The sequence below is a fragment of the Rhizophagus irregularis genome, chromosome 25 (assembly GCF_026210795.1).
Source record: "Rhizophagus irregularis chromosome 25, complete sequence".
Taxonomy (NCBI): domain Eukaryota; kingdom Fungi; phylum Glomeromycota; class Glomeromycetes; order Glomerales; family Glomeraceae; genus Rhizophagus; species Rhizophagus irregularis.
In genome coordinates this window covers 3,374,525-3,394,167 of record NC_089453.1, presented here as the reverse complement: position 1 = coordinate 3,394,167, position 19,643 = coordinate 3,374,525, and the positions used below count along the sequence as shown (strand labels likewise).

Genomic DNA, 19,643 nt, shown 5'->3' with positions numbered 1-19,643 from the left:
AGTGGATTTATCAAAAGTTGTCCGTCATTTCAATTGATTTTAAGTATATATATAAAAAAGCTTAGTCAATTCAATTGATCAGCATGTGATATTAATTAAGCACTGCTTATGATAAACTCATATTTTTTTTTACTATAAATCTGCAGTAAAAAGAAAAAAATTTTTTTTGTAGTTAAAAGTTTTTGTTTTCATCAACAGACGTAATATGGAAACAATATTAAAAAGAAAGAGTTTTTAAAAGGTTCTACAAGGCGATAAGTTACGCTTTGTCAAAATATAGAAACATAGGTAGAAAAAGTACAAGAGAAGCCTATGACAAAATAAGCTGTAACTTCGATAATACAATAGTAAAAGAAAGTCTTTTCGAAGATTTAGGAAAAAAACTAACACGAGAGCGGAAATAACGGAGCTAATATAAAGGTTTGTGGTGATATAGCTTATGAAAGCTATGAAAAGGATAACACTCGCTTTGGAAAAATAATGCTTCGTTTGGAGGATGGCTGCGGCAAGCGGAAAAAAATGATAAGGCGAAAAAGGGAATTGGAGGTTAAGGAAAAAGAACGAATAATAGCAGAGATAACGTCGAACAACGATAATACCAATCAGAAGTACAAAAAAATCAAGAAAAAGAATCTCCTATCGATCTACCAGTGCTCCCACCTGACGATGACGTAAAAGCAGTTCATGTTCGAGATATATTCTTGTACGACATACCGAAGAGATGGAACGAAGTTCAAGTTGAAGACATGGTAAAGAAAATAAGTGATAAGGTATAGTCAATCTCGATCAAGAAACAGTACAAATATCAAAAGATAAAAATAAAGATAAAATTACATGACCGTTTTGATAGATCGTTTTTGAGTGGAAATTTTGGAATCATTGTTAGTGGATGCTTTATACGGTGGTACAGTACAAGGGGAAATCAATGGTGAAAGAAAGACGGGAACGAGATAAGTGGCAGTTATGGAAGAAGGTATCTGAGAAAGAAAGAATAGAAGTGGCGGAGGAGAGGTGAAATTCCTTAAGGCTCTTACGGCATCATATCCTAAGATCATTTTTTCGAAGGTAATAAAGTCCGGTCCTGGAAAATACTGACTTATTTTAAGTCGCAAAAGGACATGGAGGATACACTTTCGAATGCGGCAGAAAAAGGGGATGGAACAAAATGGACGTTTTACACATTCAGCGGAGTGAAAGATCAAGTAGACCAAAGAGCAGAAAGAACGGAAGACAGGCGTTATTCGAATGGTAAGAACGAAAATTATCATTTGGATCAGTGGGCTCGGATAATGTTCAAGGTCGTCATGAGTGGGGCTTGGATAGGCTCTTGGAAAAGGAGATGAACATGAGTAAAGAGGTGATACATACTTCCGTCAAACCTGAGGAAGTAGTGGACGTTATTAAAGACCTTAGGGATAGACTTTCAATCATATCAGCCAGAGGAGACGGACGATACTAAAAAAAAAGAAGAATGTATTGAACGTCTTGTCAACAAAGAAATGGTAACAGAGGAAGACATGGTTGATTTCATTAATGAATATAGGGAGCTTCAGTACAAGGGAATGGAAGTAGGTGAATCAGATCACGCATCACTTGGTGATAAACGAAATTGTGGAGATAAAGATGGTTTCACAGTTCAAGCCGTATAATTCTAACTGGGTCCCTAGCAAAGAAGAGGTTGAGGAGTTTGACGCTAACAATAAAGAAATGGCTAAACGTCTGGCAAAGGAAGACAAGATAAAAAGAGTGGAAATAGAAAAGCCTGTGGATAGGCCAAAGAAGATCAGGGCAACTGATAACGAAAAGGTTTAGTATTATCAGGTGTGAATAGGGTGCTAAGTTTTTAGGATAGTCTTCGTGAATATGGATTTTTTGCTAGATATCGTAGATAGTGAAATTTTTTCTTTTACAGCAAATGTACGTAAGTACCACGATGTAGTTAATTTAATTTTTAGTAAAAAAGGTGTAGCTGTTAGCAATATAATAGCCGAACTAAAGGAGTAGGTCAGTAACTTTGTTCGTAGTAACAAAGGTTTGGTATGGCAGGAGTGGCATCTATACATAAATGTAGGCTATACTCATTTGCCGGTGTAAGTACTGCATCTTATACTAATAAATCGGTAACAAATACCATTTAAAAAACAAAAAAAAAGTATTAGTCGTATATAAATAAAAATTCTAAATTAATTTCATAAGTACATGAAATGAAGGAAATAAGGAAATAGACTTTAAATTACCCCCATGAACCGCACTTATTACAAGGGATATTTTTAAATCTTTTATTATTATAAAAAGAACATAAATTATCGCCAGTCTTATCATCGGCCATTATTGTATTGGTATGAATATAAACAATTTGCTGGTCGAATGTATACTCTAGTATTAATGTGTCAAATTTGAAGCACCACCCACAGAGGAAAAAATTGGAAAAATTGGTTAGACGCAAGTTCTGGGATACACAAAAGTTTTTTAAGGTTCATTTCTGTAAATTTGGTGACCAAATATTTGCTTAATTTCATAAATCCGCCGCAATGTCGCGTAATAGTAATAGTATAAATCTTTAAAGAAATTTTCGGCAAATGTAAATTAAACATTTAAAAATAAAGAAAGAAATTTATAAAATTCGTAAAATTATTTTTATAGTGTTTATGCTGTAATTTAAATTGAATACATAAAAATTGTGATGTTACGAAAACTTATTTATTTATTATTAATGAAAAACAAAAAAATGCATACAGTTGGTATATTATATACTAATAAAAAAAAATGTCAAAACATATTGAAAGAAATCTAAAATGCACAGTTAAACTAAAAATTTTGTGACGCAGCATTGATCTTTGAATGATAAGTTAAATTTTGGCCGGAATTAAGAAGAAATTTGGCCAGATTTGACAAAAATCATATATAGTATATTTATGGTTAATTTACAACCGACTGATTTATTATTTGTATTACACATATAACACAGTGATTTTTTTTATTATACATACATCATTGTATAATTTGCAAACCTAATGCGCATGTCATTCTCGATAAGACGAAAAGGAGTGGTGTCGGGTTAACCAAAAAAAGTATAGTATATTTCACTCAACTGTATATCATCGAATGAAAAAAGTATTGTATTTATATAAAATTTCATACTCAACTGCCATAAAACTTAAAATTGAAGAGTATAAACAGAAAATTTTTATTGTGTAAGGTATTTTTAATTAATACTATTTCCAAATTGGTCAATTTCAATTGACGCTCTTTTTCACAATTAGACAATTCCGTTACACGAATTTTTGCTTCAAATTCCCTTAAGGCAAATTCACGTTCTTTTAATGTTAAATCTTTTTCCCGATACTCAAACTATTTAGGCTTTAAAGCCAACATATTCTCTTTATTATTATCATATTGACTTCTTCGCCTATAAAAATATTTAAATATTTTCTAATATTTTTATTATTATTATCTTTGATTACTCTAAATATTCACATAAAAATAGTACCTAAATAAGATCCTCTCGTGAGATAATGTATTTTGCGTGAAACAATGAGCAGGGATAATATTTTAATAACTTTTATAAGTAGGAAATAAGGAGCCCTATAAAAAAAGAATGTCCAGAAATTGTCACCGAAAATGTCCGGAAAATTGCAATATTCCGGACACTTTCTAGACACCAGACATTTTCTGGACATTTTCGATAACAATTTCCGGACATTCTTTTTTTATAAGGGAGATAATATTTCTTTGGGTGAGCGAAGATAATATTGGAACGAAAAAGATTTTTTTTTTGATTTATCGACTATCAAACACTTGTACTATTGCGCAGAAAAATTATACGCGTATTACAAATCATATTATTGAGTAGATTATTAATTTTATAGGAAAATGTACAATCATCGAGTATAATTTCCAACAATATTCAATTTATTTTACCAAAGAATTAAATATTGATCAAAGTAAGTATTATATTTGAATATTTAATTTAAATGAAACTTGGTATTAATTTGTTCAATAATTAATGATGAAAGAAACTTGTCCTTTTTATGATGAAATTTACCTGATCCGATGTTTAATCAGATGAAATTAGCATTAGGTAGAATAAATAATAAACAAGATATTTGTCTTAATTAAATATTTTATCGGAAGAATTTTAGAATCAGAGAATAAGATCGGATAGATTTTTTGCTTCATTCGCTTTGCGGAACTATCAGTCATTCCAACTTTCCAAGTGCCTTTATAAATTTTGATGAGTTACCCATTTATTTTTTATATATATATCGATAATAAATATTGCTAACGTATAATTAGATAATAAAATTGAGTAAATTCATTAATATTGGTTCTCATTATTTGGACTAATATTTGGTTTATTAAAAATAATCTACCCAATGCATAAAATTGCATATGAACAATGTCTGATTAACTTATTTAGGTAAAGATTACGCGGTTATTACATCCTCATGTCACACATAACTTTTATATTTTTGTTTCACCAACTTCGGCAAAAAATTACATCATTAGAGAATGCCGAAAAATGTTGCTTAACTTTTTTGGAGTAATTTTATGTTTAACAGCATAGGCATATGAATGATATATAATAGTTATTGGGTAGGGGGTTGAAATATCACCGAACTGCGAAGCAGTTCGGATGATATTTTAACCCCCCTACCTAATAACTGTGTTATTATGCAGACGTCCAAGATCATGTTCCATATGAAAAGCATAGTAAATGTGTGATAATAATCTATATGACGTAATGCGTCAAAAATATCAAAGATATTTACGCAATGATAGTATGTTAAAAACAACATGATCCTATTTGGCTGCATAATAATTCTGCATAATAAACGTAAATAAAAATCTATTTTTTCATAGAAAAAAAATTTTTATCAAAATATCCTCTTTTTTAGCATATTCATTATAGTTTTTTTTTTAAAAAAAAATCTTGACCATTTTTAAATCACAGTTTATCGTCATAAAAATTTATTGTAAATTGTCTATTTTCATAAAATTTAAATCATTTTATGCATGATATTAACAAAAAAATTGTTTGTGTAATTTTTTTATAAAAATATCATCATTAAAAAAATATTTGCAAAAAAATTTAATGATTAAAATATTTTGATTCAGTATATTGAACTTTTTTAATAAAGTGAAATTTCAAGATCTGTAATACGAAATTGATGCCGATCATGCATGTTGATCAAATTTTTTAAAACCTAACGATAAAATAACTAACATCTCTTATGGATTTTTTTTATAGGGATTGGTAAGTAGGTATTAACAAGGAGTGTGGAGTTTTTTTTTCATTTTAAGAATGAACATTCATATTTTATTCGTAATACAAAACAATAGTATCTAATACTATTTTGGAAGTTTCTTGATGATCCTTTTGATCCTTTATCCCATTTTTTTTTTTGAAGCATTATTTAAATTTAAGATAAATGAAAAATTGAAAGTACTTAAAAAATATATAACGCCGTACATCAAATTTATAAAAAATCTCATTAGTAAAATGATGATAAAATATTAAATCTACATACGAATCTAAATAATTTTAATGATACATTTTTTAATTATTATTTTTATTTTCATATTTATTTTTTTTTTATTATATGTTAATTATTTTTATGATAGACTCATTTTATTTGATACTTTTTTTTTAAACAATCAACCCGTTGCATGATCGGCGTATACACCACCTCGCGTAGTACAGGTGATGATTTGTCACCTGGTCACGTGATGGTGTCGGACGCGTTGTTTATATTTATCTCAGCGACAATTTTTTGTGGTCTGATCTCTATTTGTCACTTGCATAAAATGTCACGAGGTGTGTGATAAGATTATCCTGTTTAACGTCACATAATAAACTGGCCAATGGAAGTAAGGTTGAAAGGTAATCTAAACGTTACAAATTATCTGTTTTATAGATTTAATTTAATATTTAGATAACTTTTTTTAATTTTTTTTTTGGATCATACTTTTTATTTATTTATAAAAAATACAAATACAATATATTCAAAAAAATATACTAAATACTTGATCCAACTCCTCTACTCTCCATCTATTATCATTCGCAATCGGACCTGGGAAGTAGGGCGAAATTAGTATAGCCAAGTTGAGAGATTGAAATAGAATAATGATGTCATTTAAGAATGATGTTGATACAATTAAAGAAAAGATGTTATTGTGAAACTTATCTAGCGCCATTTTCCCTGTATATAGTGATCTGCGTATAATCAGCAGATTGCACAGCAGATTGCACGAGTCTTGTACGATACATGATTTCAGCCTTATATTTAATCAAGTTTTTTTATTTTTGTAATTTAATTTTATTTTATTGGTTTTACGTTCTTATAGAAGAGAAGCCGTATGGAAAATAATACATTTACATTTCATGTTCTTTTGCCAGAGAACATTGAAAGAAATGGGCAGCCCGTAGTTCTTGGCAATGTAAAAGAATTAGGATACTGGAAAAATCCTATCGTAAAACTTCGTCAACTATTTCCTCAAAATCTAACATATTGGAAATCCGATCCAGTTACCATTTTGGTATCAAATTTTGAAAAAATTCAATATAAGTATGCTATTTATACGTCTAAATCTAAGTTATTTGGAGGAGAAGAAAAAATTGAATTTGAAGGAATTGATGCTCAAGACAATCGCACATTGAATATTGGGATAAATGATCACTTTGATATATGGAAAATACGTGAATTTGCTTTTGTAGACTATATTTATGATTCTATCGAGGCTAATAACTTTAAAGACAAAGTTGTGGACTATCAACGTTTATTAACTCTTCACAATGATCTAACGATACGCACGTCAAATCCAGAATTTATTATCAATCGAATTAATAATAACCTTAAAGAAAAACGGTTATTCTTATGTATTCTCTTAGGGTATTATATTTCAAAAAGAGAGGGCTCTCCTTATAAATTACCAAATAATTTCCCATCCAACTTATTACTTAATACACTTGAGAATTATAAGCAAGAAATTTTACCTTTAGACACTAAAGATCAAATGTATACTGCTATCATAACTTTAATCAAGCATAATGCTTTTCAGATGAAATTTGATTGGCTCATTATTTTTAAAATTATGATTGAAGTTGATCCCAATTGTACTTTTATTAAGCATTTGAAAGTTTTAAAATATTCTGATGAAAATTTAGCAAAATTTATTGAAGAATGTAAAATCATTAAACCTTATATTAAAAACATTAAATTAGAATCTTACGTTGAAATTGCAAAGGTAAATTTGATGCAAAATTTTTTTCAAATTTTGGTCTAATTTGATTTTGATTAAACATTTTTATATTTTTTAGTGGTTGATCCAGTTATGTCATAATATGGACTCTCTTTTTAAACTTTGGGATGATATTTTTTTACATAATAATGAATTTGATGAAAGTGTTTCTAAATGTTTTACAGAACGTGTTCGAGCAAATATTTCTCATGATGAAGCTGTTGCTTTAGAACGCCACTTTAAAAGGCTTCCGAAAGATTATAGAGACCGTGTCTCTGAAATTTTCCGAGATCAAGTTATATTTTTACTTGAAAGTCCAAATAGAAAGTGGACATACGAAAACATCAATGCTATTAAAAAGTTACTTCATGACAATAGTCTGAATTGGCACAGAGATGAATTTATTCAGTCATTAGAGCTAATATCTCAGTCACATACTTTGGAATTATTGAATATATTTCCAGAAATTTTAGACGATTGGTTCCGTAGTGATTTTTCAGATATCAAAGAGAAAAAGATACCAAAAGTTTGTGCAATTTGGTTTAAAAATCTTTTACGAAAGCTTGATGCAAACACAAGCAATAAAAAATTGACAAATAATAGCAATTTTATTTTTTCGGTATTTCAACAATTAGAAATTATGCATCCATTGCTTGGTCAAAGGATTAATATTTGGCGAGATTTAACAGCAATTGCAAAAGATAGAGTGAAGAATTGTTTAGAAAATCAAATCTTTTCTGCAACAAAATTAATAGTACAAATAAAGAAAGATGATGTTAAAGTGTTATTTTTAGAGATAGTAAAAGACATATTAAATAAGTCTACTCTACAAACTCATGATCAGTTGTTAAACAAGATACACATTATTTGCGATTGCAAAATAACCAAGAATCTAGGCGTTCCAAATATGTAAGTTGTTTGTAATAATTTTTCTCTCCTAAATATGTGTAATGCTTTAAATTTTTTTATCGTTTGTTAATAAATCATTAGGATGAGCGAAGATATTTTATATTATATTATGAATAGATTACAAAATCAATCGACCGTATCCAGCGCTAAAGAACATTATTTGAATATTTTAAAGGCTAGTAAATTTTGGAATATTATATTACGCGCTACTGGAAGCGTCGCAAAACTTAACTCAAATCCATTTGTTAAAAATATTAAAACGTCTATTAACGAACTTGCTGGATTTCTTCATGAGAAAACTATTGATATCCAATTATTGCAACAAATTTTAGAATATGATGACGAATATCTATTTCGACATTTTGATGCGGCTGTTGCTAAGAAGAAAGCATTAGGAGATCATGTGTTCATTTCTCGAGATGAAATTGCAAAATTTAGAAAGATATGTAATAATTATCAAATTCAACTCGATATTCTTTCCAAATTTTATAACGGATTTTGTCCAAACGATAAAGTAACAGATGTAGCTGATTATATTCGAGATGTAAAACAACATTTGCAAAATTTAGATAAAACAAAGGTGAAACAAGTGCTTTTATCAGATCATTTGGCAATCCATGAGAAAGCTATGGACAGTGCAAGAAATTGCTACAAATTTAATCGATCCCAAACTTTTCGAAATATCTTCGATTCTTGTATTGAGAAAGACGCTGCAGCAATAAACGTAGAGTACATAGCACAAAATTTAATTCCAATCGTTTTTGAAAAATATAATGCTATGTGTAAACAACTTAAGGATTGGGAAAAGCTCAAATGTTCAGAAGTATCTTTGCTTTGGAATAATGTTACTGATGTTAGTGCAGAGCTTGATTTGATGGAAGGTCATGAATTCTCTAAAAGTCAAAGATTTGTGCAGACCCTTGATCATCTTTCAAAAATTTCTCGTTGGGTCCAACGACTTGAAGAACTAGAAAGAGTCATGGAAATTTTCAAAGTACCATATAATGATGACGATTGGCTATCAAAATCAATTCGTATTTTAAAAGATGGTTCCTTGAAACTTGACTCCATGAATAATTTTTTCGATCATCTTGATAGGAATCTTTCTAATGTCGATCAAGATTGTTGGAAATTGATAAAAGAGTTGTCAAGCGCTAAAGAATTTTTGAGTTTCTTAAAGAAAATTGCTGAACATGATATTAAAAATCTGATTAATGGTGTGGATGATCATTCGGATGAAAAATTAATTCAAGAGGACACTGTTTCATCACTCATCCAAGTTAAACAATTTTTATTTCCTCTTATGAATAAAAATATGGAAGCTATTTCTGATTTGTTGAAAGAATTATTAAATGTTATTAAGAAGAACCATACCTTAGGAGAGAAGATTGCATTATGTAACAGTAGCAATATGGCGCTGCAAAATATGTACAATAATATTCAAAATCGTGGAGAAGTTACTAAGGAAAAGATTAAGAATGCTGTACTTAACGGAACTTTTACATTTACACGTGACCAAAAAGAAGACAAATGCTTAGTTTCTTTACGATATCCCTCTAAATCTAATTTGAAATATAATTTAAACGAAATTTTAAATTTACGTGGACGGGCCCTTTTGATTGCAAAACAGAAAAATATGGTTATGATAAATAGCAAAGAAGCAGAAATGTCCAAAGACGTTATGGATAAATTTATTGCCCAAGCTGATATTGCACTAGAAATAATTAACTTAGTAACCTTGCTAATACAAGTGGGACATTTTGATTATATAAAATTTGAAATTAAATTGCAAGGGATAGATTATATGAAAGATTATCTGAAACTGTTAAAAGAAGAATTTAAAAATTGGTAAATTTTCTATTTTCAATTTTTTTAACAAACGTTACGAAACTTTTTTTAATTTTTTTTTAATTGCTTTTATATTCTTCCAAGTAAATTGATATAATTTAATTTTTACAAATTTTATAGGCAAGATATAATAGATCGTGCGCAGGAAATTTGTTATTATTTAACGTTCTTTACTGCTCGTCATGTATTGTCATTTTATGATTATTTCACATCGGAAAAATCAGATGAAGAAAATGAAGAGGAATGCAAAATATTGATTAGATTTGTAAACAGCAAAGCTCAATTGCCATCTCATAAGGATATTCAAGGAATTTCACGCGAATCTAAAGATTATTTCAAAGTTCTTTGCGAAATTGGAAATGGATTAGAAAAAATTTTTACGAGTATTCCAAAACAATCACGTAAACTTAAAGCGACTGGACAAGGCATAATTATAGATCTAGTTAGGAAGGGTGAATTATTTGTTGCTTCTTATACTGACAAAACACGAACTCCAAATATTATCATGTCATTATATGCTAATTATGGATCTTATCCCGAACCGTGGCAACTTTTGATATGTACTACTTCAACTACGATGGAAGAATTAGCAAATTTCATAAGAAGAAGTTTATTCGCATCGAATAATGGATATGAAAATTGTTTATTTTGTATTGCAAATTTGGAATCGTTAGATATTGAATTACAATATTATTTAGTAGACTATGTTAAAGAAATGCAATTGAAATATACAAATGAAAGTTACCTATTGGCACTTCTATGTTGTCAACAAACTGGAAGTTCCAATTATATTTTAGATCATTGTTCTTTAGAAGTTCAAGAGATTAACGAATTAAATGCAGCAACATTGCGGAAAGTTTATCAGGAATTAATTTCAAATATAACGTGTGTTTCTTCCGATTTGTCCGGCCAAGGGAAAACCGAATGGATTAAAGAATCTAGCTATTCTAAACAAAAAATTCCGTTTAGTTTTTTAATTTGCGATAATATGGACTTTAGATATCTTGTAAATAAACTTAAAAAATGCAATCTTACACATGCACAAAGCTTACATATCAATATTTTATCAACCGACTGTCCTGAAGATGTGAATTTATTTTTATTTGAATTATTGGCATTTAAAGTAGTTTTACATGATAGTGTAATAGTTTCAATTCCTGAAACTTTTATTTTTATTGAAATAGCTTCTTCAATAAAGCATAATTTGCTTAATATTCTTGCTATTGTAAGTTATTTACCTTTTAAACATTTATCTTGGAATATCAAAGACTTTAAAGTATCTCAAGAAATAGCAAGTTCGATTCAAGTTGTTTGCCACTTTTTGAATTTATATGATAATAGAAAAATTGATACTGAAGAAATTTTCTCTCAAGGATTAGAATTTATCAAAGATCCTTTATCAGAAGAAGTATGTCAAAATCTTATTATGAAATATATTTTGAGTGGAAGTGACAGAATCAAATTGTCGTTTAGGCATATTGAGATTTGTGTCAATATTTTAGCGGATCAATTAATTAAATTCTCATCAAATCTCACAATAAACAATTCGGAATTATTAAAAAAGTTGGGAGAGACTGACGCTAATAACGCTTATATCGCTAATATCAGATCAACATTAATTGAGATATTATTAAATACCTTAAAAGATTTGGTAATCCAATCTATTAAAGCAAATGATCAGCTTAAATCTTTAACCTTTGAATATGAAAATGAGATTATTCAACTTGATAAATCGAACATTTATATGTTTTTTTTTAATTCTCAAGAATTCCCCTTAATATTATATTATGACAAGAATAAAGTTCCTGATAACATTAAATTATTGCTAGAAAGTCAGGTACCTCCGGAAGATCTGGAATCTCTAGATAATTATTTTGTTGTTGATTACTATATAAAGAAAGTGATCTCAATTCTTTTAAGAGTAAGTGCAAACATTCCGGTTGTAATTTGTGGTGAAGCGGGATGTGTAAAGGCAAGTTTTAATTGTTTAAATCATTTACAATTTGAATATTAGTAATGTAATTGACAAATTTTTACTGTATCATTTAGACAAGTTTTATTGCCAAATTTGATTGTAAAGTTCAAGTTCAATTCTTGTTTCTTAATCTTCATGCTGGAATTGAAGAAGAAACCATTGTGAAATTTATGAATGATGCTTTGAAGAGAGCAGAAAAAGGTGAAACTTGGATATTATTTGATGAAATAAATACATGTAATCATTTAGGATTACTTGCAGACTTAATATCTAATAAAAAATTTAAGGATAAGCCTATACATCCAAATATTCGGTTATTCGCTACTTGTAATCCATGCCGTTTTCGTACAGGAATTCAAAGTGAGGAAAGTAAAGACAAAAGATATGATGAAAACCAAGTTAAACGACTTCCTGATCAAATATTTGATTATGTTTGCGACTATGGTATTCAGAATCTACAAGATGAAACCGTATTCATTGCCGGTATGGTTTATGATGAATTAAATGTATTTGTAAAACTTATATTTGCCTCTCAAAAATTCATCCGCAAAGTTAAGGGACGATATAGTGTGAGCTTACATGATGCTGAACGAGCTATTATATTGGTGAAATTCTTTTATAATTCTCTTCAGAATCGTCCTGTTTACAGGAAAGGACATACTTATCCACCACCTGGTAATCCAACAATAATGACTAGATCTTATGTTTTGGCACTCAGTCTTTGCTATCATTCTCGGTTATATGAGCAAGATTTACGTAAACAATATTGTTATGAAATGGAACAAATATTGCGAAATCACGAAATTTATATTGAAGAAAATATGTTTTCTAAAATTATACGTGAAGAACAGGAGGACTATATTAACAGGATTCAATGTCTGCCTAATACGGCACATAATGAAGCTTTATTAGAAAATGTTTTAGTCATGATCGTGTGCATTTTGACAAAAATCCCCTTGTTTCTTATAGGAGCATCTGGCTCTTCAAAGTCTTTGGCAATTCGCCTAATAAATTCGAATTTACGTGGATCTGATTCGAATGATAAATATTTTAGAACGTTACCACAGATTTACTTAATTCCATATCAATGCACTTCGTCTTCAACTTCAGATGGTATAATGAAAGTTTTTGATAAGGCAAATAAATATCAAGAAACGACTTCCAAGCAATTTCCCGTTGCTAGTGTTGTTTTACTTGATAATGGTGATTTCATTTTCCTTACGATCTTTATTACATTATTTTGTTGGTTTTTTTTTATTTGAAGTTGACCGAATTTATTTTATTAGTTGGTTTGGCCGAAACAAGTCCTTTTAATCCATTAAAAGTACTTCATTCTCTGCTTGAACCAAGCCACTCACCAACTGTTTCGGTGATTGGGATATCTAGTAATTGGCGTCTAAATAATATTAAAAGTAGTCGCGCATTAATTGTTCAAAGGTATCTTTATAATTTGTTTATATGTGCTAAATTTTCTTATTAATGATTTTTTTTTTATAGGCCACAAACTAATTTAGATGATTTAGTCGATACTGCTGAATGTTTATTAAATACAAGAGTTATTGGACATGGACAGAAAGTTGCATTAGAATTTTTAGCTAAGGCATATTCAAATTTTGAAAAATATGATCAAGCTTTGTCTAGCTTCCACGGACTTTGTGATTATTATGCATTGGTTAAACGGCTTTCAATAAACGAAATGACTCCGGAAAATATTCAAATGGCATTAGCCCGTAATTTTGGAGGAACACAAAATCACGTCAAATTATGCGAAAAATATTTTGGAAATGTCCTAGAAATACTTAATAATCATAATTCATGGCCATATAAACAAATTCCAATCAAACAACTAATTGATTCAAATTTAAATGATTCAGATGCACGTCATTTAATGGTTATTGGTAAAAGTGGTTCAATTGTAGATTTGTTAACTTATCATTTAAGAAAAAGAAATTTGGATTCAGTTGTAATTTTAGGATCACAATTTCCTAATGATCGGGATGATTACTCTTATAATGTTTTAAATAGAATAATAGTACGTAAATAATTTCAATCATTTTTCATCTTATTCATTATATTATTAATCATACATTATTTATATTATCTTTTTTTAGATGTGTGTCGAAACAGGCAGATTATTGATATCAACAGATTTAGAAATTATTTATGGTAATTTTTTAATTTTATTAGTTTTGTTAATAATTTTACAGTAATTAAACTATTATTAATCAAAGAAATAAAATCTATTTAAACTTAATACTAGGTAATCTTTATGATTTATGGAATCAAAATTATATTGAAGTAAAAGAGAAGGAAAAGATTAATTACTTTACACGTGTTGCACTTGGAGCCTATGCTTATCCTATGTTGTAAGTAATATATGAAAACTCAAATGATTTTTTAAATACATTTTCAAAAAAAACTTCTAATTTATGTTTTGTTATAGTTATGTTTCGCCAAATTTTAAATGCATTGTTGTTATGGATGAGAATAATTTGGCATCAGTCGATCCTTCGCTTCTTAATCGATTTGAAAAACAAAAATTATCGATGAATGACATGCTTGATGATAGACAAAAGTTGCTTGTAAAATATTTATACAATTGGACAAATCAAATTACAACTTTGGTTAAAGCTAATAATTCGATGACTGGCTTACATAATAGATTCACTCAAGAGGATTTATTCATTGGATTTGATAAAGATGAAACTTTACAAAGTTTAATATTTCATATTACTATTAATAACCCTGAAGCTAATGATAATGAGATTTTAGAAAAATGCAAAGAAACACTAATTGCAATAGCATCTCCTGATGGAATTATAAGAGCAGAATTATCAATTTTAGATCAAGATGAAGTTGATCGATGGAAATATGTTTATTTCAAACAACATCATCACAATGGCCTTTCCAATTATTTTGACGCTTTATTTGATCAAGAAAAATTATCTGCGGATCCTATAGGACAATTAGTAATTATAAACACATTTTCTAAGATAAATATAAATTTTAAATCTTGTTTACAAGATTATTTAAGATGCCAAGTGTATAATTTATCGACCATTAAGACCGAAGTTCAAATAACAAATATAGTGAAAAATTTCTTTTTTGAATCAAACGATAAGGTTTTAATTCTTCAATGCGATATTAATATTATTGATACCAAATGTATCAAATTATTAAAGTACATTATTGAACAGTTTCGAAATGAATTTTTGGCTAAGAAAGAGAAGTGTGAATCAAATATGCATATTAAATACACATGTATAATATTTCATATTCAACGAGATCATGAACCAAGCTTGATAACATCTAACTTTATTTGCGGATGGAATAGAATTACTATTGAATCTTTAGAACCACCGGAAATACCATTAATAGATCTACTTGACAAATCTTTATATGATATAATTAATTCGGAACTTTTTGATAAGATAGTTAATTCAACGATGCCATTTGAAAGAATTTTAGAGGAATTATTATTGCAAGAACATTATCATTCTAACGAAAGTCATATGGACCCTATTAGGTATAATTAATTTATTTTTCTTTACTTCATTTCGTATTATTGCAATTAATTTAATACATGATATTATTAATTTCTATAGAATATTAAGGAAAGAAATTTTAAATGACTCACATATCATAAAATGTATTAAAATAAAAACATTTGAATGGATTTTAAAGAATTACAAAAATTGGCAATGTGAAGCAGCTCTAAATAATAAGGATTCATCAATGTTTACTTGTTTTTCAATAGCACTACAAAATTATTTAAAAATAATTATCAAGCATACAATTTATAAGGTCTTATATTCAATTGAAAAATTACCGGAAATTACAAGAATTTTCGATAATGAAAGTAATGAGTTTAAAATGGAAAAAGTAGTTCATATATGGAAACAATCCTTTATTGATAAAATAGTTAATATTGATTATTTATTGGAGTTAAGGTTATCAATATTTTCATCCGATATAGTTAATGACCTTGAATTTCCTTTTTCATTTTATTTTCTAATTAATTGTTATAGAAGGTATTATCTTGAAGAATTGGATATATTAACACAAGACTCCGAAAATATTAAAGAATTAATTGAGGACCATATCGAAGATTTTAGAAATAGCTTGATTTTTATTCATCCAAATTTTGACAATTTGCAAAAATGCTCAGAATTATACTACAATGAATTTATTAGAATTATTTTATCAACTTATTCTATAAAATTAGCTAGTAAAGGAAAATTGGATTTTATTTTTAGATATTTAATTGGAGATAAATTTGCTGATGATCCATTTATTCTTCATATTTATTGGTGGAAGTATGCAACAGAAATTTTAATTCAATTGAAACTAGTTGAAACATTTCCAGATCTTATTACAAAAGCCCAGAATGATTTCATTGTATATGGAAAACTTTATCAGTATCTTTTCAAAGAATCAATTAACTCGATCTTACAAAATATATGTGATGGTAAACTATGGAAACAAGATATGAATGTCATTTTATCAATATATGATTGTAGAATTGATGATTCAAAGAATCCTTCGAATTTGCACTTATTATTTTTATGTAACGATTTATTAAAAATTGGTTTAATTCCATTAGAAAAAATCAAAGAAATTATTAATTTAGGAAAATCCGCCAAAAAGCAAGAATTTATTACAACTGAAATTATCAATTTAGTATTTAATAATTTAGATAATAACAATAATGTAATTTCTATTACATCATTCGTTACGAGAAGTCTTAAATTTATTTCTTTGGAATCAGAAATTCGGTTAACTCTTTATAGAAATATATTTTCACAACTTTCTTTTAAACTGATGAATAATGGTATAATTGAAAAAATATTTAATAATGAAATTCAACAGAATGGACAAATATTCTTTATATTAATTAAGAACCCTGAAAAAGCTTTACAACTATCACTTAGATTGAAAACTATTAATGATAATATTAAAGACATCAACTCGAATATGGCTGAGTCTTGCTGTGAAATAATTCAAACAATTTTCAATAAATTTGAATTGAATGAATTTCTTCCATGTTTTATGAATTCAATCAATTTACTTATGAAGCAAGAAAATTTGCCTTTGCAACAAATAACTTCAATTGCATTTCTGAAAGAGTTTATAAATAAATACTGGAAGAATTATTTTCAAGAAGATAATTCTTTATCCAAATCACTAATCAATGAAATTAATGATGTTATGAAAATTAGTGGCTATTTATTTATCCAATCGATGCAAACTTATTTTATACTGAATTTGTATAAACAAAATTCTTTTGATATAAAACAATTTAAAATATTAATGCAAGAATTTTTATGCCTTGAGAATGAAGGTTTTATTGAAATGGAAATAATTATCAATATGAAAATGAATTTACTTCCTAAACTTTGGAAGCCAGTTAGAAAAGTAGATTTTAAAGATTTATATACTTTTTATATTGCAAACTTAAATGAATATCCATTTCTTTCAGTATTTTTTAAACATTATAATAGATTAAAACTGATTAAGTATCTATATCCAATTATCAGATTTGTGAAAATTCTAAACTCTAAACTTGAATATCATTTAACTAGAAAAGCAGCTCAAATTATGACATTTCATGAATTTATTAAGAAAGAATCAGTTGATGATAGTGAATATATTAATTTAAAATCTTTATTTGAAGAATTTGCTTTTAGCTGGAATTCTGTTATTAGTCATATTAATCAATATCAATCTAAAGAATTTCTTTTAGATAAACCATTTATGACTCTTGACGTTCCTGTAATTTTTGGATTGGTTGAACAAAAAAATAGTGGAATTTATTTATGTGTAATTGTGGAATTTTTAATTAAATTACATAATGAATTCTTAAATGATGTTATGGCTATTCCAATTGAAAAATGTAAAAGTCTTAACTTTATAAAAGATTATTCTTTGAATTATTTGAATTCTAAAACACATTTTATTATTTCAACAGTAGTGCAAGCACTAGATATTAATTTTATTAATTATAAATGGAATGATAAAATTTTAAAGTATAATCAAAAAAATCTGGATTTAAAAAACGATATTAATTACATATTTGATTTACAAAAAATTGAAATGAAATTAGCAAAAAAATTGGTTTTTAACAAAGTTTATTTTGAAATGGAGAATAATCAGTCTTACTTGAAAAATTTTTCATTCAAGCATGAATTATTTTATAATTTTCCAGGAATTCTTTTTGATATCAAAAAAATCTTACCACAGGAACCTATTTTGGCAGATAAAATGTTAGTTATATCTGCAATGTTTCAACAATCAATAATTTTAAATAGTTCATCAAATTCAATTAATTTATTTGAATTACTATTACTTTTTGAAATTATTCTTTGTTTTATTAAAGAATTATTGGTTAAAAATAATAATATACTTATTTTAGATTTCGTTAATCAATGGTTAAAATTAGCCAAATATAATATAACATCTATAAATATACTTGAGGAATTTTCTTTAAAGCATATTATTGCATTTTATGAATTAATTGAAGAACAAATTGCTAATTCTGTAATTCATGATATTGATGATAAATTTAAAATTCCATTAACACAACAATTAATGGATTCAATTAATAATATCATAGATTATGATAATTCAGAAGATCAAAATCAACAACTTATTCCTGCTAAAGCATTTATTCTTGCTTTAAAAAGATTCATTTATAGATTTTTATTAATTGATTCAAATATTGAAAATATGATCTTGTATATATATTTTTTAGATTTTACATTAAATTTATGGACTAGTGATATAAATAGGGAATTAATTAAAAAATTATTTCCTACTTGCTTATTAGTATCTCATGCTTATAATAGTTATGTATATTTACATAATAATGAGGTATGTATATTTTATATAATTTAATGTTTATTAATAATTAATAAATTAAAATTATTTTGTTTATTTATAGAAAACAACAAATAAAAGGCAAAAGAAAAGCTTTGCATCCACATCTTCAACAACTAGGAAAACATTAATTAAGAAATATAAAAAATTTACAGATTAAATATTATTAGTTTTAGCTTTTAAAATAAAAATATTAAAAAGCTGTATCTATTATTATTATTGTTATTATTATTGTTCTAAATAAATTGTTTATTATATTATGACCTATTATTACTAGAAGTTTCAGTTTATTTGTCTGTTCCAATTTAAAATTTATGAATTATATATATAAATGCTCAATTCTAGCAATGAAATTTATAAAATTAATGTGTAGTTCTTGTTCATATTTAGTGAATCTGAGTTATCATCTGATGGATTTTTTATTTCTTATTTCTGTATAGTAAATTAAAAACATATATAAATAAAATAATAATTCTATTACATACATGATATAAATATAGTGACAACGTATTTGATCAATTTATCGACGAATCTGTATGTTATCAAGTTGATTATAAAGCAATATACTTTAGTATGGATGTAAAATCAAATTGATGTTAAAGTATAATGATTGATCGAATTATATATTATATCAAATTATCAAATAACGATAAATTACACGTGAATCACGTTAAATTTTTTTGAAGTGAATGAAAGATCGAAAAAAATTTAATCAGTATTTTTTAATTTTGAAAGTTCTAACTTCTAACGAGAACTTCATGTGAAAAGGATAAACTGACATGTTTGAGTTTTT

General features: G+C 27.2%; 3 protein-coding genes across 3 annotated transcripts; 2 read left to right on the top strand and 1 right to left on the bottom strand.

Annotated features, from left to right (window-relative positions):
- Positions 1–830: 830 nt before the first annotated feature.
- Positions 831–1,055, bottom strand: OCT59_017133 (uncharacterized protein; the record flags this gene model as incomplete). Its single annotated transcript, XM_066146162.1, has 1 exon — positions 831–1,055. The coding sequence occupies one exon, from the start codon at positions 1,053–1,055 to the stop codon at positions 831–833; it is 225 nt and encodes a 74-aa protein (XP_066003883.1).
- Positions 1,056–1,118: 63 nt separating this feature from the next.
- Positions 1,119–1,649, top strand: OCT59_017132 (uncharacterized protein; the record flags this gene model as incomplete). Its single annotated transcript, XM_066146161.1, has 2 exons — positions 1,119–1,248; positions 1,414–1,649. 2 exons carry the CDS (start codon positions 1,119–1,121, stop codon positions 1,647–1,649), a joined length of 366 nt encoding a protein of 121 aa, XP_066003882.1.
- Positions 1,650–6,360: 4,711 nt separating this feature from the next.
- On the top strand, positions 6,361–19,010 carry OCT59_017131 (uncharacterized protein; the record flags this gene model as incomplete). The annotated part of the gene is made up of 13 exons (XM_066146160.1): positions 6,361–6,778; positions 7,106–7,248; positions 7,604–8,151; positions 8,233–9,999; positions 10,120–11,920; positions 12,049–13,177; positions 13,261–13,411; positions 13,472–14,006; positions 14,086–14,140; positions 14,235–14,340; positions 14,418–15,500; positions 15,580–18,844; positions 18,915–19,010. The coding sequence occupies 13 exons, from the start codon at positions 6,361–6,363 to the stop codon at positions 19,008–19,010; spliced, it is 11,097 nt and encodes a 3,698-aa protein (XP_066003881.1).
- Between the last annotated feature and the right edge of the window lie 633 nt (positions 19,011–19,643).